General features: G+C 47.2%; 1 protein-coding gene across 2 annotated transcripts; it reads right to left on the reverse strand.

Annotated features, from left to right (window-relative positions):
• Positions 1-10,359: 10,359 nt before the first annotated feature.
• Positions 10,360-17,374, reverse strand: slc25a19 (solute carrier family 25 member 19). Of its 2 annotated transcripts, none has more exons than XM_066704339.1 (7): positions 17,165-17,374; positions 16,493-16,635; positions 15,519-15,674; positions 14,894-15,064; positions 14,503-14,686; positions 12,026-12,156; positions 10,360-11,741 (listed from the first exon to the last, which is right to left on the reverse strand). In XM_066704339.1, exons 2-7 carry the CDS (start codon positions 16,622-16,624, stop codon positions 11,523-11,525), a joined length of 993 nt encoding a protein of 330 aa, XP_066560436.1. In that variant the 5' UTR covers positions 16,625-16,635; positions 17,165-17,374; the 3' UTR covers positions 10,360-11,522. The 2 variants fall into 2 exon arrangements, with proteins under 2 accessions (XP_066560436.1, XP_066560437.1); XM_066704340.1 differs by having other exon boundaries at positions 17,321-17,373.
• Between the last annotated feature and the right edge of the window lie 1,583 nt (positions 17,375-18,957).

The following is an 18,957-nucleotide window of genomic DNA, read 5'->3' on the forward strand; positions in this document are numbered from 1 at the left end:
ATGGCGGGCAGCAGCGACGCCCACAGGCTTAGTGTAGAAGTGACCCAGTTTGTCGCCTCCATATACACAGGGATTCCCCACGTTTTAGTGACAGAGGGACAATCTCTGCAGGTTTCATTGGATGGGGGGCCGCAGAAGAATGTGTAACACTGATAAAACCTAAATATGTCCAAAATCATACCTTTTTATATCCTGTACACATGTATCTTTAAAGGGATGTATTACTACCCTTTGCAACACCAGCTTAGAAATATTTGTATTTTTTATGCTATTACAATCAATCACTATGTAACACCTTTCTAGCTGCTATACAGTAGCACTTATTCAGACACATTGCACAAAACAGTAGTGTAACTTTCAACTGTATCCAGGCATTGTTACTACAATTTGAACTAAACTCGCAGTTCACTGAGCAGCTTCCCGAGTCGGTGTGGGAGGATTAGGCGATCAGGTGATCGTTGTGGGAGACGTGTGGGGCGTCAGCAGTTGCAGTGTGCTTTTCCAGTCCAGGACGGGTGATTGAATCAGGGTCTCGATCAAGCAGTGTCCTGGTGGTCAATCCAATTACATAGAGTTATATATTATTATTATAATCCAGTACATAGAGGTTGTCAGCATGGTGCAACAACGCCGTCTACTCATGGCCAGCATCAGAAGAGCCTCTTCCACCAGGGCTTCTGCCGGCTGTCCTGGGAGACGGTCCCGTAGCCCAGGGCCTGCAATATGTACCTCCGCGCCTCTGCGTTGGTCTCCTCCTGCAGGGCCAGCTTCAGACCTGGGGACACGGGGAGAGGACAGGCTGAAAGGGCAGCGCTACAGAGAGGGACAGAGAGAGAGCACAGCAGCAGCGTGCTATACAGTATTACAGACCTGCAGGTGGAGCGCACCAATCACAGCACAGCCTCCTCTGGTGGTGGAGAGCAGTACTGTCCCCAGAGACTTTCTAAAATCCCCAGAAGGGAGAGGCAGCCAAGTCTGAGATGTGTGCAGCACTACTCCACTCTTACTCCTACTCCTACTCCACTCCTACTCTCACACAGATCAGTAGTAACCCACTGATTCTCCCTGACTGCTCCATTACCTTGGAGGGTCTTATCCATCTGCAGACTTCCGAGGAGGGTCCCTGGGGTGTTTTTAAACAGGAACCCTAAAGATCAGAGAGCAGTATTGATCCATGCTACAGTGTGCCCTGTGAGCTCTATTAGGGGGTGATATCCTGCCCAGGTTTTTCCTGTCTCCTCACCTATGAAGATGGCGGCGCTGGCTCTGACTTGAGGAAGCTGGCTGCTCAGGCAGTCCACGGCGCTGCTGAAGAACCGGCCCAGGGCCTCGGGGAAATCAGACACCTAGAAGAACAGGGAGGCTTCGGTTCGTTAGCTCAAAACTACATGGAGTCAGATTATGGGACTCTCACCACACATGGTGCATCTTTCTGTCTGTCCAACTACTTTTGTCGTCTGTCTCGTACTCAGTGCCGTGTCATATACACATCTGTCTGTCAGGACTTGTCTCTTGAATAGAGCACAGTGGACACTGGAGTGACCGCAGGGTCTCAGGAAAATCTGAAAATGAAAATCTACTGAGAGTGGTCAGACTAGAGTGACAGAGTGAAATGGCACCATGAGAAATCACCAGCGCATTCAGCTCCTTTAATGTCATAATCATGTCGCTGATTGACATTGATTGATAGTGTAGCAGCCAATTCAGCTGAAGGGTGAGGGCTGCCGTGTACAAGGATGCCACGTCGCACACAATGTCTACACTGGTCCTTACCAAGAACGCAGCGAGGTCATCCAGGAGGTGGTTATACTTCCACTCCCCTTTGTCCTGGTTCTGGGAGATCAGCCTCCTGAAAGTGTCCCGCTTCAGTACTGACTCACTTTGGATCAGGGACCGGATGCAGGCCTGCACACGAGACACAAGCTGAGCTTCAACACTCGGCACAGCTGCACAATCTGACAGCCGAATGTCTCCTGAAAGCCAGAGCTCACGGGTGCTTGACACCCGTCTGTGTTTGCCCAGCCCCAGCGGGGGTTACAGAATGGCTCGGGCCACTGAGCTGCGCTTACCTGGGACACCTCTGGGTTGGGGTCTCGGAGGTGCAGTGCCAAGCGCACCATTGCCCCCTGCAGGTGCTGCCTGATGTGGGCCGTCACTGCCTGGCACTGACACAGCTCCCTGATCATGGCAGCGCCGGAATAGCGCAGCTCAGCGTCATCCTGGAGACAAGCAGTAGGGGGTCAGGCACAGAGTGGCCAACAACACAGCCTGTGACACCTTCTGCACAACAGCAGTGCAGACACTGGGCACTTAAACCTCTCACTTAGACACTGAACAGGAAGTCTTGAATAGAGTCTGAATGGAAAAACACCCAGAGCCTCTCAGAGCAGGAAGACTGGAAGACTGGAATAAAGTGAGGACAGGGGTCTCCACTGCAGGGGGGCCGGTAAGAAAAGCAGAACAATAACTCACGCTTTCCAAGAGCACGGTGACCCTCTGACAGATGTCCGCCACGACATCCCGGTCAATGCCGTCCTGCCTCAGGTGGGGCAGGATCTGCGAGAGGGCAGACAGTGCCCCCAGGACCGCCTGCCTGTCAGCCACGTCCGCGTCCTGCAGGCCTGAGCTGAGGAGGGCCAGCAGCTCCCGGCCGTGCTCTTCCACCTGCACACAAACAGCCAGAGCAAACCGTCAGTACAGAGACAAAGCGGTGTCTCTCTTAATTGTTTACACACAGAAGCAGCCGCACTATGAGACGAGTTCCCAGCAGCACAAACATCACAACAGCAAGCTACTTCATCCCCAGGTTCTCGTCCACACTGGCTGCCAGATCCAGGACAATTCATTGTGTCAGACGGTCCTGCACTGCCTTCTGTCCTTACCTGGGCGCCAGTGGCTCTGCCCACGCCCTGGAACAGCTGCAGTCGCACACACACGGATGGGTCCTGGGCTCGGCCCGTCAGGATCTCCATCAGCATGGCCCTCAGCTGCTGCTCTGAGCTGCCCAGCAGCTGCCAGACAGGAGAGCGAGGCACCGTGAGAGCAGCCCTCGCCCTCCAGCACAGTGCCATAGAAAACACACAAGTTGCGCAGGTACAGGGCTGCAGGGGAGAGTTGGTTCAGACCACGAGGGCGCTGTGGTGGAGAAGGGCTCACCTCAGAGAAGAAGGGCATCACCGTCACTCTGGTCTGCTCTCGGTCAGCGCTGAGGAAAGGGACGAGGACTTCCACGATGCTGGGGAGCAGTGGGCCGGCATGCTGAGCCATGGCCCTGGAGAATGAAGGGATAGCCATGAGGAAACAATCAATAATGTGCCTGCCCTGTACATATGAAGCATGATAACGTCAGGGTTAAAGATGTTTAGAAACACGAGTCTACTGAGACGTGCTCTTGTGGGGACTCCATCTCATGAGTGATGCGTCTGCTGGAATACAGAAAGCCCTGAATGATCACAAGCTAGTTTGGAGCTGAAACAGTGTGAATATGTTCCCGTCAGCGCTGTCTGTAATGAGGCCCCAGGGCCGCCCAGCTCCGAGAGAGACCCGTACCTGGCCAGGAGACGGATGCCCTCAGCGTGGCTCTCAGGGCTCTGCAGTTTCACCCAGGCCGCTTCCTGATCCAGCTGCTCGATGACCATCCCCAGCTGGGCCTGGACCAGAAGGGCCTTCACTGCCAGCACAGTCTCTCTGAGCGGAGAGGAGAGGACAGTGCTCGGCCCAGGACTGGGGCAGCTCCAGAGCAACACCAACACACACCAGAATCAACTGCGTCTCACACTGGGGAGCTTCATGTCCCTCTTTGCTGGCTTAGGTCATTTATAGCCAATGTACACAGCAAGGTAATGAGGGATTTATCAGAGATCACACTTAACAGCAACTGTCTAAACAGGACTTTGAACAGTCTGCCCAAGACTGCATACATCCGGCCAGGAGCCCCACTTACCTGCAGACACTCCCTGTCCCTGGCAGGTCAGAGATCTCCTCATTGCAGCCTGTGTGGAGAAGGAGGGCTCCCAAGAGCTGGGGAAAGACCCTCTGAAAGGCCCCCGCCCCCTCTGGGATGGCCAGCAGCTCCCGCACCGCACAGGTCACCTGACGCCGGGAGGAACACACAGGGTCACACTCACTATTAGAGAAGTCATTTACAGAAATATATCTTTAAAAGAGTCACAAGAGTCCTCAGCTGCAGGTCTCTCAGGGAATCAGTCCAGCAGGATATAAAGGTCTCTCTCTATCCATAGCTACTGCAGACCTGTGCTGTACAGGTTTAGTTTATAATATTAATATACTAAAAGCTCAGGTCGAATTAAAACCCTGTGCTGAGTGATAATCAGCAGAACACGGGCAGGTCAGTGAAATGAATTGAATGAAACCCCTGCTGTGTTCCAGACATGGTTTAAACTGTGAACAAGCGCATGGAAGTGCAATGAATTGACAGCATCCCTCTCTGGACACTCACAGCCAGGGTCTGGCGCGCAGTGGACACACAGTCCTCAGCCGGGTCCCTGTGCAGCGAGGTGCTCAGCTTCCCCATGAGGATCCGCAGCAGCCTGCAGGACAGGTGGCCCTCGGCCCCCAAGGCCCTCCACAGCGCACAGCAGGAGCTGGGGAAGACAGGGCGGTAAGTGAGATGCGCCGTGAGTCACCGTGACACGCTGAGACACACGAGCCAATCAGCACTACAGCCATCCGATGACTCTACAGCAGCCAGGCATTGTAAAAGGCAGGCCCCTGTGTCCGGCTCACCTGTCTGGGGGCAGGGTCCAGCTCAGCAGCGTCTCGGCGGCCTGCTCCGGGTGAAGGGAGGCCAGGCTGATGGGCAGTCTCAGCTGCATCTCCGTCAAGAGGGGCAGGCAGGGCTGCAGGGCCCCCAGGATCTCATGGACCTGGAGGACAGAGGAGCCAGGCGTTCAGTCTGCACACTACACTGCCGCCCCCCACAGCGAGAGGAAATACAGCACGCTAAAACTATACCACGATATACAGAACACAAGGGGGCACATTAAAAAGTGTAGCATCAGCAGCACCGTAACTTATTCTTAAAGCATCATCCACCAAATACAGTGGAAAACTATACAGCACAAAAGTATCAAAGTGTTCATGTACAATTTGGGTGCCTCTATACGAATATGTCTGTTTTTAATCTTATATTGCTGTCCGTCAACTGCACAGACTGGTTGTTGCTGCAGTCTGGCCCCGTGGCCCTTACCTGCTCTTTCAGCTCGAACGCTCCGGTCCCCAGGATGGAGCAGAGGCTGGAGCAGGAGCTCTGGGAGAAGAAATGCTGGGGGTCTTCACGCTCATGTTGTCCAGCAGCAGCGCTGAGGAGGTGGGTCAGTATCAGCAGGACCGTGGTTCGGTTAGCCGCACTGCTGCTCTTCAGCTGCCCGGCGATGAAGCGGGCAACGTGCAATGGAAAGGCGTTCGCTGTTGGGAAAAGGCAGGTGGCACAGAGCAGTGAGGTCAACGGGACTCTTTCCTGGTGCCAGAGTGGTTTCACTAGAGTGACAGCATCAGCACCGAACACAGGCCTGGTTGCTCAGCGCTGATGTGCCGCCGACAGCACCCCGCACTGCTACTGAGGTGAGGTTCTGGAGAATGAAAGACGCGAGACGTACCGAGGAATGTGACTGAGCCCAGGACCTCACTGTGCTCCTCTACAGCCAGCCGGCTCTCCTGACAGGAGCGGATCTGAAGGAGAAAGACACGCTCACAGCGTACCAAGGAGGTGCACAGAGGCCTGGTGTTGGTGTGATCTTGGCCGCTCCGTAGAGCAAGACCTACCTCCTGGTGCAGGATGTCCAGAAAGCCATCAATGGAGACGTCGTGCAAAGTGTAGCCTGACTCCAGGGCCAGCACCACGATCTGGTACACGCCCTAAACCATAAAGAAGAAAAAACGCTAACACACATGACACTATGAGCTGGTTTCAGAGACCCATATTAGCACTGCTCATGGGCAACACAATATACGTCTGGCAATCTGGCTGTGAGCCTTTAACATGAACTCTAAAACAATGTAACTATCTATGAAGCTAAACCCAGCCTTTATCCTGATGTTAAACAGAAAACCAACTCCTTAATCTTGAGCCTGTCTCACATCTATCCCACCCCTGCCATCCCAGCGAGCTGAAAAAGCCCTACCTTGCCGAGGGCGTCACCGCAGGTTCCGTCTTTGTACAGCGCCAATGTAGCCGAGATCAGCTGGGGCATATTCGCGTGGATAGCCTCGAGGGGCAGCAGGGGAGCCATGGCAACCAGGGCATCAACAACAGGCTCCCGCAGCTTCAGCACCGACACAGAGACGGGCTCCCGGTTAGTGTGGGGAACGTCAAGAGGGAAGAAAGTGCAACTACAGAAGTAACAACTCAGAACAAGTGTTACTATGACGCTCTCATCAGTGTCAGTAATGAACACTTGGGAGGATTATCAGTAAAAAGGGTGAGGATGACAATTGTTTATACCACGGCAATCCGCTCCCTGTAGATAACTCGCCTCATCCTCTCCAACACAGGGACTCATAACCAGCTGGCAGAGGATCACTGGGCTCTAAAGCCTGACTGGTGATGTTTTACCAGTTCACGTTGAGCAATCACCCCCAACTCACGACATTTCCCGGCGGTCCATACCTGCGGCGCACGCCAGAACATGAACACGGTTCTGAAGGCTGACTCCATGGCAGCAGCGAAGTCCTCCGTCTTGACCAAGGGGTAAGCGCTCCCTCCGGGGCCAGAAGTGTACTCAACGATACTGCGGCTGAAGCTGGTTAGCACTGGGAGGTGACGAACAGACGCAGAGATCATTCCCCGTTTTAGACACGTTTCATGTCTCGGCTCGGTTGAACTCGACATGAGAGAAAGACAGAAACAATGTTGCCTTGGGGGATATCTGTGGCATAGCTGTGACACTCATCCTCCTCACCTGAGCAGAACGCCAGCTTCACCTCGTCACTCCTGGCCTGGGCCAGAGCGGGCATCACATAGTCGAGGATGGCCCTGAGGCGGGGCACCATGCCGCACACTGCGAACACAGACAACAGGCTTAGGTTAATAGATTAAAAAACAGGCTACCTATCAGTTCCCTTACAGTGTACAGAGGCTATGCAAGGATAGGGTGACAGATGACAGCCCCACGACAGCTGGAGCCCCCAAATCTCCACTGCGAGAAACCCACCTTAACAAAGCACAGTGGATTCAGGATTCCAATGACTTACAGACTTACCGTTGGCTCGTGATAAGCGGGCCAGGGTGTTGAGCCACATGGGGTCTGCTTGTCCGTCTCCCTGTAACACAGACTCCATGCTCTCTATCACCTCCCCTGGAAAGCTGCATCCCAGGGCCACCAGGACGTCGCTGGCTGCCTGCCGCGTGTCGGGAGGCACGTTCTGGGTCAGGGGAAGACAAGAGGAGGAGGGTGAGGTTGAGTAGGCTTTCTGGGTAGAGCAGTGTTTCTGGCACTTTTCTGAGTGAGCTATTATAAACTATTACAGAAAAAAACAGGAAGGTCAATAATAGTCAAGAAATACAAATAGTCCCGCCGAAAGTCACCGTGTAAGTAGGGGCAGCTTAACGGTTAGTAGCATCACTAATGCTCCAGAGGAGTACATCCCATGAAATAGACAATTCCCGCCTTCCCCCACTGACGCTGATGCACGTGTTTCATAGTGCCTGACAGGAGGAAGTGGCTCACCGCAGCGCCACCCATCTTTCTGAGGGCCACAAAGATGACCTTTGCGGCTGTGGAGGGGCTGATGGCCTCAGTCTGGCTCCTCAGCACCTTCTCCATGGCCTGGAAGATGGAGGTGTAATGTTGATCGGCCACCTGACCAGAGGAACACAGGAGAAAGAGCTCATGAGCTATGTAACATAGCACCCAAATACTGAGTTCAGCATACCTCAGAAGAAGTCAATCATACAATGTACACACTTTATAAGCTTTCAGGTCAATTCCACAAAAAATAAAAGTGGAAGAAGAAAACTCAGATAGCCATAAATAGTTAAAAACTGTCCAAACAGCAAGTTCACTTGCACTCTTTCAGGAGCATGTCGTTTTTGGTACTATTCCTGCTGACAAACAGACACACCGAGTGTCTCGAGTCTCACCTTGCGGTACCTCTGAAAGTAGCTGAGGCAGAAACAATAAATGCTGTCTGGGGGTAGGATGTGGGACAGAGCCACTATGCTCACCTGGGTGTGCTCCTTTTGTGGCTGCTCGGCAGCATCAAGGGCCTCCAGGAGATCGAACAACTTCACTGAGCAGAAAATACAAACACAAATCGCAGTCAAAATAGTCAAGATCAAGTCCAGCACATCCTTCTAGGACAACAGCAACAGGTAAGAACAAGATTATATTTGCTTTTCATGACCATTGCTGGCTCTGAATCCATCCCTCAGTCTTGCCTTCAAACTACACGTTAACATGAGCAGAGCCACACTATTGGAACAGTCCCATCTTCCCACAATGCACTACTTCCCAGGTACTTTTACTCCAGAAAGACAACAGGTTGGCAACACCCAGGGACTTCAATTCAATCAATGTGACAATCGGGGTCTCCTCACAGGGAACACCCGATAGGAAATCGAATATTCTCTGTCACAGGGGTCTTGAATTATTCATGAGGTCTGTAAGTCCTCTGTAGGATATTGTGCAAATAGATTTCCAGATAAAATCAAAATATCAGATTTTCATCTCCAGTCTGAATATTATCTTATGATTTCTTATTACTATAGTCTGTAAAAAGTACTCAAGACAGATACTCACCTCTGGTCTCAGATTTATCCATCTTGCATATTAATTTATACTGAAATAAAACAGGAATTCTGGGTTACATTTCATTTGGATTTGATTGTATTATTTTGTGTATAAACATAGTACACTGACCATTAGCATTAAAGTGAAGAAAATTGTGTTAATAATAATTACAGTATTTAAAATCTAAGAATATAGTAAATGTGTAACATTACAGTGTAATGTCTTTGATGTTTGGGATTAGTATTTGAATTGCCCATACTAAACTATATTACAATGCTTTACTATATTCTTAGATTTTAAATACTGTTATTATTGTTGTAATTATTAATTGCATACATTTTAAATGTATCACGCAAGCAGACAGGAAATCACAATACGTCTTACCTATAGCACAGGTTTTCTGACTGTAATTAGTCATTTGTTATGTATATTGCACAATTGTTTATGTTTAAATCTTATTATTATTATTATTATTATTATCCCCCGCCTGAACTTTGTCTAATAGTAAGTTTAATACAATTGTTCAGTATAGCCTACTAGACTAGACATTTAAAAAGGCGATTAATGAAGTTAACGATTAACATTTAATCTGAAAAGAAATGCAATGGCGAATTTTCATTTCACTAAATCATACTCACAGCTGCTTTCGCATGGGTGTCAATCAGGCACTAAAGTTTCATGTCGGGGATTAAACTAGTCTCTCAAACGTCATGGTTCAACTACATCATCACCAGTGACGTCACCGATCAGACCCGGGTCCGACCTGGCAACACTAATACACTATACAGTATACAGTATACAGTATACACTATACACATGACATACACAGATGTCACACACAAGACAGAAACTCAAAATGGATTTGATGAAGTTTGTCCAAAGTTAATTCCCCAACCCCACCATAACACCCCGAGAGTGCAGCAGCGCTAGCACCGCGCCACCGAGATCAAAACAGAAACCCAATGATCACTGTAGGCTGATACTACAGGCATTATTCGTCATAAAACTACAATAACAAGTCTATACTGTGAAATAACAGCTCCATTGCCCGTCAGCCCAATATCGCACAGACAGCAAAAGACCGTTATTTCGAGGCTCAGCAGCGCAGGCGCGTCGTGTCTGAATGCAGTGTTCCTATTGGTCACTGACTCTGGCGCAGTGGCTTGTGGGGCGTTTAGTCTTTTAAGGCCGAATAATACAGGGGCGAAGGCGCATTTCTACTCACAAAATAAAGATAACCGGTTACTGTGAAACACAACTCCCCTCACTCCTGCTATGCAAATCGCAAGTTACAAAAAAATACAATAATCATAGTATTACATAGTAAACGTATGTGTTTTGTAATATGTCAGTTCTTTTAATTGCATCACTCTCACGTTTACCTCCAATATATATATATATATATGCGCACCCTTTTTGTACCACTAAACCACTGCTTATAACCATGCATAACCTTCCTGTGAAAAGTTGGGCAGCTACATTTAGGTGGGACAAGTAAAAATGTCATGGCACTGCAATTCAAGGCAACAGAATTGATCTATTATGTCAGACCCTGAGTCAGAAACACAAAAACTGGGTACAAGGTACAACAAACACAATGGTTCAAATGTCAGTAACAATGCAGTGTTTATTGTCACGTCAAACACTCAGTAAAAAGTTGCAGTCCCTTCATTAGAGGTTATTGGTCAGGCGTGTGTTCAGCAATAAACATTCACAATATATGCATTTTATTAAAGAAAACAAACAAGTCAGGACAGGTTTCTTCAATATGTGTGAGAACTGAAACTGCTTTGTGTTTTTTCATCGCTCTGATCGGAACTGGAGACGCCTATAAAAATACTTTGGCGATATGTGCTCTTCGAGACGGCTGCTGCAGTTTAGAGTCTTAATACGACAAAGCATTACATTTGAATTAAACGTGATGGTTGAACTCATAGCTGCCATTCAAATGTGAACAAGTGACATCCTGTGCTAGCACGCCGTGTGTTTCGTGGACAAGAGAGACAATGATATATTCAACTCACATAATTAGTGTAACATCCTCAGAGATAAGCTTGCAAGCCCCCCACCACGTGCACACAGTACATTTAAATCAAAAACCCCACATCCCCGTACTGCCTACAGTGAAATTCAGAATTCAGAACTTCCCGTCCCATCCTTCTCCAGCACACCTCTCCCTTCTTCATTATAAACGACAACAGGTGTGTGGAAGACAGCTCAGTGCCACTGCGATTGTGCAGATCAAACACGAACTCAGTAACCAAGTTCTCGCTCATTGCCCCGTTGAACACCAGGAGTCTCTGTGATACACTTATTGGGCAAACATGGACACACACATTAAATACACACTAAAACACGTTGGTCTATGTGAAAACTAGAGGTGTCTCTAATGCAGTACAGGGTGCAGTGCATCGGAAAATAACTTAACCAGTCAAGCCCCCCCCCCACCGAAGATTGTGACCACACTTTTATATGGAGGATAACTAACTAAATAACTAGAAAGATAACTCAGACTTTAAAGCTTAAGAATGAAAAAATATTGTCAGTACATTTTGAAATTCAGCCAACCGATTTGACCGGTTGACACTCCCCTGATCCTACGGTGTTTGAGGTTTTCATGAACAGAACGAGTCAGTAACTTGGCACGACAAAGCCACGGAGTCACGATGACGCTGTGCTGCCGCAAAAGGATGCGGAGAGGTGGTCCAGTTTATAGTATTGAGGAGGGAAATCAAGGCAATTTGGCTTCAAGTCTGTGGAGGTTTGTGCGCTTCACACGTCCCTCGTTCCTCCTCCGCTCTGCTCTTTGGGCTCTGTTCTGCGCCGCAGGCCGAACAGGATGTTGCAGAACAACTCGTAGCAGAAGAAGGTGCAGCCGGTGGACACAGCCGCTTTGAGCAGGCTGGGGGACAGGCCCTTGAAGAAGCCCTGGAGACCCTCCTCCTGCGCGATGCTCAGCACACAGTCCGCCAGACCCTGGTACGACCGCACCTGCAGAGACAGACGGACACACACGCTTCAGCCCTGAGCCCAAACAAAAACCCAAACTCCAGCCAGCTGCTGGTTAACCAAGTAGAAACACTTCCAATGCTAAGGAAAGTCTTCTAAATAATGAAAATAAAACCCTAACCCTAGCCCGAAGCTGACATTGATTTTCCTGAATGACATATCTTAACAATTTTAACTTAATAACTCTGAAGCCAGTCACTTCTGCCTGTACATCAAATTACAACACAAAGACAAGATGGTGCTGTAATCGGGCAGTCGAGGCGTACCTTCCCAAAGTGTGTCCTGGCCTCCTCGAATCCCCCCACTTGCAGCCTCTTTTTGAACAGATCGAAGGGGTAGGTGAGGGTCTTGCTGATGACCCCGGCGCAGCTGCCACTCACCAGGTTACCGAAGTTATCTGCAGGGAGGAAAAGGAGCAGAAGAATCCAGAAATGATGAGAAAGGATGAGAAATTGGCCACCTGTCCTTCTCTTCACCAGGGTCTGTCCCCCCGAGGATCCAAACAACTGGACCACAAGCTGTCCAACAAGCTTACAGAAGACCTGCACCGATGTAGACATGCCAACATTGACTTAAGGGCAAGAGAAGTTTGAAAATAAGATCCTCAAATATAGCATTTCCTGTAATATCAGAATGTAATTTTGTTATTTTTTCTCATCATTTAAACCAAAATATAAAAACAAAGAACTTGATTGTATTGAAAAACTTTGTTTTAAGATAAATATTTAAATAAAAATAAAAGAAACAATAATTTTGTCTGACATACTTTGAAGATTCTCACTCTTTACTGTCATCTGCTGAACACTGACTCAAACACTCTGACTACCAGGGAACAGTCTTGTATATCTAGAACTTTCCTAATACTGATTTGTGTTGTAATTGTCTCACTAGAAAACCTTGTGTATTACACCAACATCAAACGTATAATGACACTATTAAAGTTAGAAAAACAACTCTGTACTTTTGCAATTCAAAAATAAATATCTGTGAATTTCTCCTGCATACCTGTTCTTGTAGGTTACTAAATATTTAAATTAAATACCTATACAGCGTTTCAGCTGTTAACTCGTAAAAAATAATACGTTTTAAATACTTTCTTCTTCAACCGCCGGACTCGGAGTTTATGTGGTAGGTTATACTGAATATAAAACAGACAATAAATCTGGGCTTTGTAATAAAATCAGTCATTGTGAAAATGATATTCATGGTCATTGCTGAAACGTGATTTTCTACACAACATATATTGATATATTATTTTGTAGCAGATGTTACAAAATTTTAACTATTGAAGAATCGCACCTGATAAAGCTCTGATAAAGCTGCCTGTCCTCTGATCGGCTCAGCTTTCCTTGTAATTCAATCCTGATCACTTTGCAAACCCAGGTCATTGGATCAATGCCTTGATCAGTCACTAGTTTGATCATTGGCCTATGCCAATTCTTTTTGGTTTCAATTCCAATTCCTACACTAGGTGTAGGGTGGACGTCAGGTTGATTTAGCGTTTATTAGACTGCTGTTGGCACTACAATTCAGCATCTATACAGGATGGAGAAGATGCCCCTCAGCCTTAGGTCAGCGCTGCCCACGGGCACTAGGAATAAAGACACTACCAGGCTGCTAAATGCAACACAAACAGCCCTGTTGCAAACTCACTTAGTTGAAAAGTGTGTTTTCTGCATTGATGTTGTGGGGGGAAAATATAGAAATCCTATCCTGCCTTTGTCCTTGGTGTGCTGTTACTCCTAACTTGGTTATCAGCAGCTCACATTCCTTTCTTGCAACGTATTATCTGCAAATTACCTTCCAATGCAACTGGCAATGTAGAGGTTAATGATTATTATTCATGAGTATTGATAATAATATTGATTAGATGGGAAGGCTTAGTTTAGAATGCCAATGAAATCACTGCTAGCTATTAGAAATGACCATTCAGACACTGATTATAATATGTTATGGCTCCTTGAGGGTATGTCCCAGAGTATAAAAGCTTTATTTTATCTTAAAACTCTTGGGGAACAGTGTCATGCTAGCCTGAAATCCTTTGAGTTCTGTGTTGCGCGGTTCCTCCCGTGCACGTGATAAATTCTGATTAGAACTCCCGACTCCAAAACTTTTTCCAGCACAATGTACACAGTTGTTGACAGATGGAGACATTTCAAAGCACTTCACATTGCATAAGTGTTATATTTTAGTTTTATGCAATGGTTAATTATGCTTTATAAATGACGGAGAGTTGCTTATGGTAGTCTTCCTCATATTTCTGGATGACAGTTGTTCCTGCTCGTTTTGCTCCATTGTTTTTATCCAACAGCTCACTCAAAATCTCAAAAGACTCCACCATGCTTCTCGTTGTATAATGAGAACGGAGTAAAGATAGCGCTCTCATTGGTCAACTTGTGCTGATTAATCAATCAGCAACCACGTCTCTAAAATGTATTCAGAAATCGATTTTAAACCGACTGACATCATTTACAGGGGTTTCCACACCGCACTAATTCCTGCGACAAAATTACAAAATACCAATTTAACAAAAACAATTTTTTTTTAGCGTAATAGCATGATCAGCATTATAAAAATATAATCATTACGCCTAAATCATAACGGTTGGCATGACTGCCAATGCATTGGACTCATCACACCAACTAATATGGCTATTCAGTTTCTGACACCCTCCCTCTGTCTGAGGCCGGCTCTCCTGCATCCACACTGAAGGCCCAGCTCCACCCCCGCTGTGACCTCGGACCTGTGGTGTGGGCGTCCCTCCGCAGAATCCACAGGTAGACTTTCTTAAAGATGTTGTAGAAGAAGAACTGCATGCCAGCATAGGGGAAGACGGCGATCATAGTGGGCGTCAGGCCGCGGTAGAACGTCAGGGCGCCCTCTGAGCGGTACATGGTGGACACGGCGTGCCTCAGATTACGGTACACCTACAGCAAAAACAACCCAATAGCAAAAGGAAAAAAATGGTTATTATATCTAAACTAGGCACCGTGCAATCTGTCAAAAAATGACCGAAGGCTAAGGACACCAGCCAATATCTTGCCTGGTTCAGATGCTTTTGTAAATATACCATGTGCAAATCCTTCATCACGTGGAGTTCATTATGGACGCGACCTGCAGCAAAATCCCCTCACCTTAGGCTCCCCCTGCGCGGCGAAGCGGGTGCGCAGGGTGTCGAGCGGCTGGCAGGCCACGGTGGCGGAGCAGGCAGCCAGCCCCCCACACACGAAGTGCACACCCGCCGTCCTGCTGTTGTAGGGAGTGGCCTTGTGCACGAACTCCGTCAGGCACTCGAAACTGGCGAACTGCAGAGACATGGAAAAAGGACAGACCCGTCACCGCCCGGCTTCTCCCTTTCCTTTAACGAAAGATTATGATGCACTTATTTTCCTTCCGATACATGACTGACATGCAGTGGCCGTACGAGCAGCATTCCTCAAGGACTCGATACACAAAACAACGTTTTGCGTGGGGGTCTTTTGGAGATTCTTTATTGACACATGCCTTTGGAAACTGTAACCAAACGGGAGGGAGGGAGGGACAGGGTGGAGTGTTACAGACGAGAGAGATAGAGATAGAGAGAGAGAGAGAGAGAGAGAGAGAGAGAGAGAGAGAGAGAGAGAGAGAGAGATGTCGGTGCAGCATGGCCTCAAGGCAGGTGGACGGGGAGAGAGGGAGGGACAGGCTGTTGGGTTGATGCAGAATCTGGTCAGGGAGAAACAGAGGGAGTGAACCGAGAGCGCAGAGCAGCCACAGTACCTGGACCGCCCCAAAGCAGATTGACAGCAGCTGTGCGGGAACATGGCCCTTCCAGAATGCCTGCACGCCCTCCTCGGAGAAGATGCGCTGGGTGGCCTGCCACAGTCCCTGGTACCGGGCCTGGCGACAGCGCACAGACACCTGCTCGATCTGCAGCTGGGGGGGGCAGGCACGAGAACAGGCCTCAACACAGACACGGCACTCACATCTGGGTGACCAGCTAGAAATCATCTTGGCCATTAAAAACATCTAGCATCTCCAGTACTGTTCATGTTTAAATTGGTTTCAAAGTAGGAAGGGTTTAAAAACTAAACTAAACTAAAAACATCTTACACACGACTCTACACACATTTATTATATATTATATTAGAGATAGAGAGAGTTTAATGTTTATAAAAGGGCTTATGCCTGGACCAATCAAAAGTTTACACATTAGTTGATGAACATCAGCATCTGCAAAACTGAGAGCGCCCCCCTCCTCGTGACTCAGTCTGACTTCAGCGCCACTGGCGAGGGTGTGGTCCTGTGACTCACTCATCCAGAATGCAACAGAAAAATAAGACCAGCCGATTTCAAAGGATTTCCCAGTAGAGGCAGCAACACAGAAGCTGCCAAGAGTACTTTCTGGCTTTTAAAAGCAACTTCTTCAGTGAGGATTTCAAATGGCACATGTGAATTAACAGTTTGAGAGGTTACTATCGAAAGACATTTGTGCATTTTTCTCCACCTCCAAATCATGAATCTGTAGGGGTCTGCCATCACCCAGGAACAACATCCTTCCCCAGAGAATCAGCATCTCAAAGGCTGTTTTTAAAATGCAGCTTTCACAATAATTAGGACAATAAGCTCCAGTTCATGTGTGTGCGTGTTTGTGAGCACGTTTCCATGTCTGTGTGCATGTATGCGTCAGTGTACATCTTTGTCATTTGTACCACAGCCGCAGCCGGTTCCGAGACCCTCCACCCGAAGCAAACCTGGAATCGGATCTTGAGGACGTCCAGGGGGCTGATGATGGCTCTGGTCACCATGCCTGCCGCCGAGCCGGCCTTCACCACCTCCCCCGTGGTCAGCTTGTCCCCCCGCACCCCGGGGTCATAGCCCACCATCACTGCCTGGCCTGCCAGGGAGGAAAGACATGGGATTGTGTGTATGTGTGTGTGTGTGTGTGTGTGTGTGTGAGAGAGAGAGAAAGAGCTCTAACTCTGGGGTTTGGTTTGTAACTTCCATAGACACAGACAAGCATGCATGCATGTATACAAACATATAGACACTGCCCATATAATTAAATCATAACAGCGAAAAACTACAAATCGGAGAACAGGATAGAAGAAATTGAGAAAATAAAAGCCTTTTTTTAAGCAAAATGTATAAAGTATCATTACAAGTTCAAGGTTGTATAGGTTGTTAGAAACACGTGCTGTCAAATGAGCCTAATATATAGACAATCTTATGCAAACTGTATGAACACACCGCTGCTTCAATAACATGCCACTACCCTTTAACGCTACACACATGGATAGACTATTTCACTCGGCTGACATCACTTTAAAGGTGTTGGCTTGACCCATACCTAAATAGGTACTGTAATTTTAAATTGAGGAAACTCAGCAGCGCACAAACATATCGTGTGCACGTCAGGGACTCACCTTCAGGACAGAAGCGACACCAGCATGGCTGAAGAAAGCACAAGCACCGAGACAATAACTGTGAGAAAATCCCTTACACAGACGAAGACACAAATAAACACATCGCTCGGTTATTTAGTAATACATTGATGCTACACTGCATTACATATCACTCACGCTATCATTTCCACTTTCCGGCTTCTACTTGATTGACGTCTTAATAACCATTCATACGGCTTTCCTGGGAGGGTGTGTGACATTGACACTCAATCGGGCGTCGAGAAGGGCGGGACTTTACTGTGAGCAAGGTCGGTGGAGGTGATAGCAGAGCTGTGTGAGAGAAATAGAGGGTTTCAGCCGTCATTGCTGTGCCGCCGTGTAAGGTTTAATTCCGCCATCTTGGGTGAGTATAAACCCTGCTCATGAAGGAGGAATTATAATAATAATAATAATAATAATAATAATAATAATAATAATAATTATTATTATTATTATATAAGTATATTTGGTGCTTATCTTTCTCAAGTACACATACTTGTATCCATAGTGTTTAACAAACGCAATGTCCTACAATAACCTATTTCTAACATGAATATAATTGCTATTTTAAACTAAAATGAACGATAAACGACTAATTTGTGTGGAAATTAATAGACTCTGATTTAATGTGCATTCTAAAGATTAAACTGGTGGTTGTGTGCACTAACAGACTTGTGCTGAACATCAGGTCAGAATGGGGGGGGGGGGCTACAATGAGTCGCTGTGCAATTGGGATATTTGCATAAACAACAGTACAGCTAATGTCATACTTTTTTAATTTTGCTTTTAATCTCACTAAAATGGGTTAAAATGACAATTAACTAATACCACAACCAGTTCTTCTCCTAAACCATTTTACCTTTAATTACTCACAACAGATTATCTCCTAATGTAATTTTGGAGACAATCCAGGTCAATTCTTCACCAGTTCCAGCAGACTGAGCATCCCCCACGGAAATACAGGCTGTATTAAATAAATCACTAAATGTTTTTGTCTGTTATGAAAGGACTAAGCCTCAAATCAACACAGAGTACACTGTGCCACCACCCTCTGCTTTCATAATTTCTGATGCATCCAATAGAACTATGTAGCCTCCTGATATAATCCATAATTCAATGACATTTGGAAACAAACCCCCCCAAAAAATGCCACTGTTAGCTTCCAACAACTGATATTGCCATTCAATTGCTGAAACCCCCTATAGAAGGGAGCACAACCAGGCAATTAAGCAACCGTATCATATGTTAGCCTAGGACTTTGTTAGGTGAAAATGAGATCCATGCTGTTGCTAAATGAGGGCTAGAGTTGGCCCCTACTGTAAGCAATAAACAGGGGTTTCTCACTTTAATAAAGACTTAGGGAAAAGGTAGACAGGAAACATGTTCAGCACCCAGGTACCTCAAACGAGGTGCACAAGGTCGACCAAGCAATCACACAGTGTGAGTGATGCGCTCTCGTTTCAAAGAGCCATTCCCTGCTGGCAGTCCTGACAAGGTCCCTGCAGTGCCTCAGAGATCAATCCTGTGGCATTTAAACGGGGTCCCACAGAACACAGCTTGTTTGATCTTCGTATTGTACTTGTGACCAACGAACGTGCTGAACTGTCAACACACACCAATTCAGTTCACACTCCTCGACCCAAAGAGTTCATGATCTTGAATCCTGATAGTATATAGTGTTTCAATTGCACAGAAAATAAGATTTACCATTTTTATGCAATATTGACTATGTCCTCCAAGATGTTTACAAACACACAGAGTTGGTGGTAAGTTTG

Source organism: Amia ocellicauda, chromosome 5 (genome assembly GCF_036373705.1).
Source record: "Amia ocellicauda isolate fAmiCal2 chromosome 5, fAmiCal2.hap1, whole genome shotgun sequence".
Taxonomy (NCBI): domain Eukaryota; kingdom Metazoa; phylum Chordata; class Actinopteri; order Amiiformes; family Amiidae; genus Amia; species Amia ocellicauda.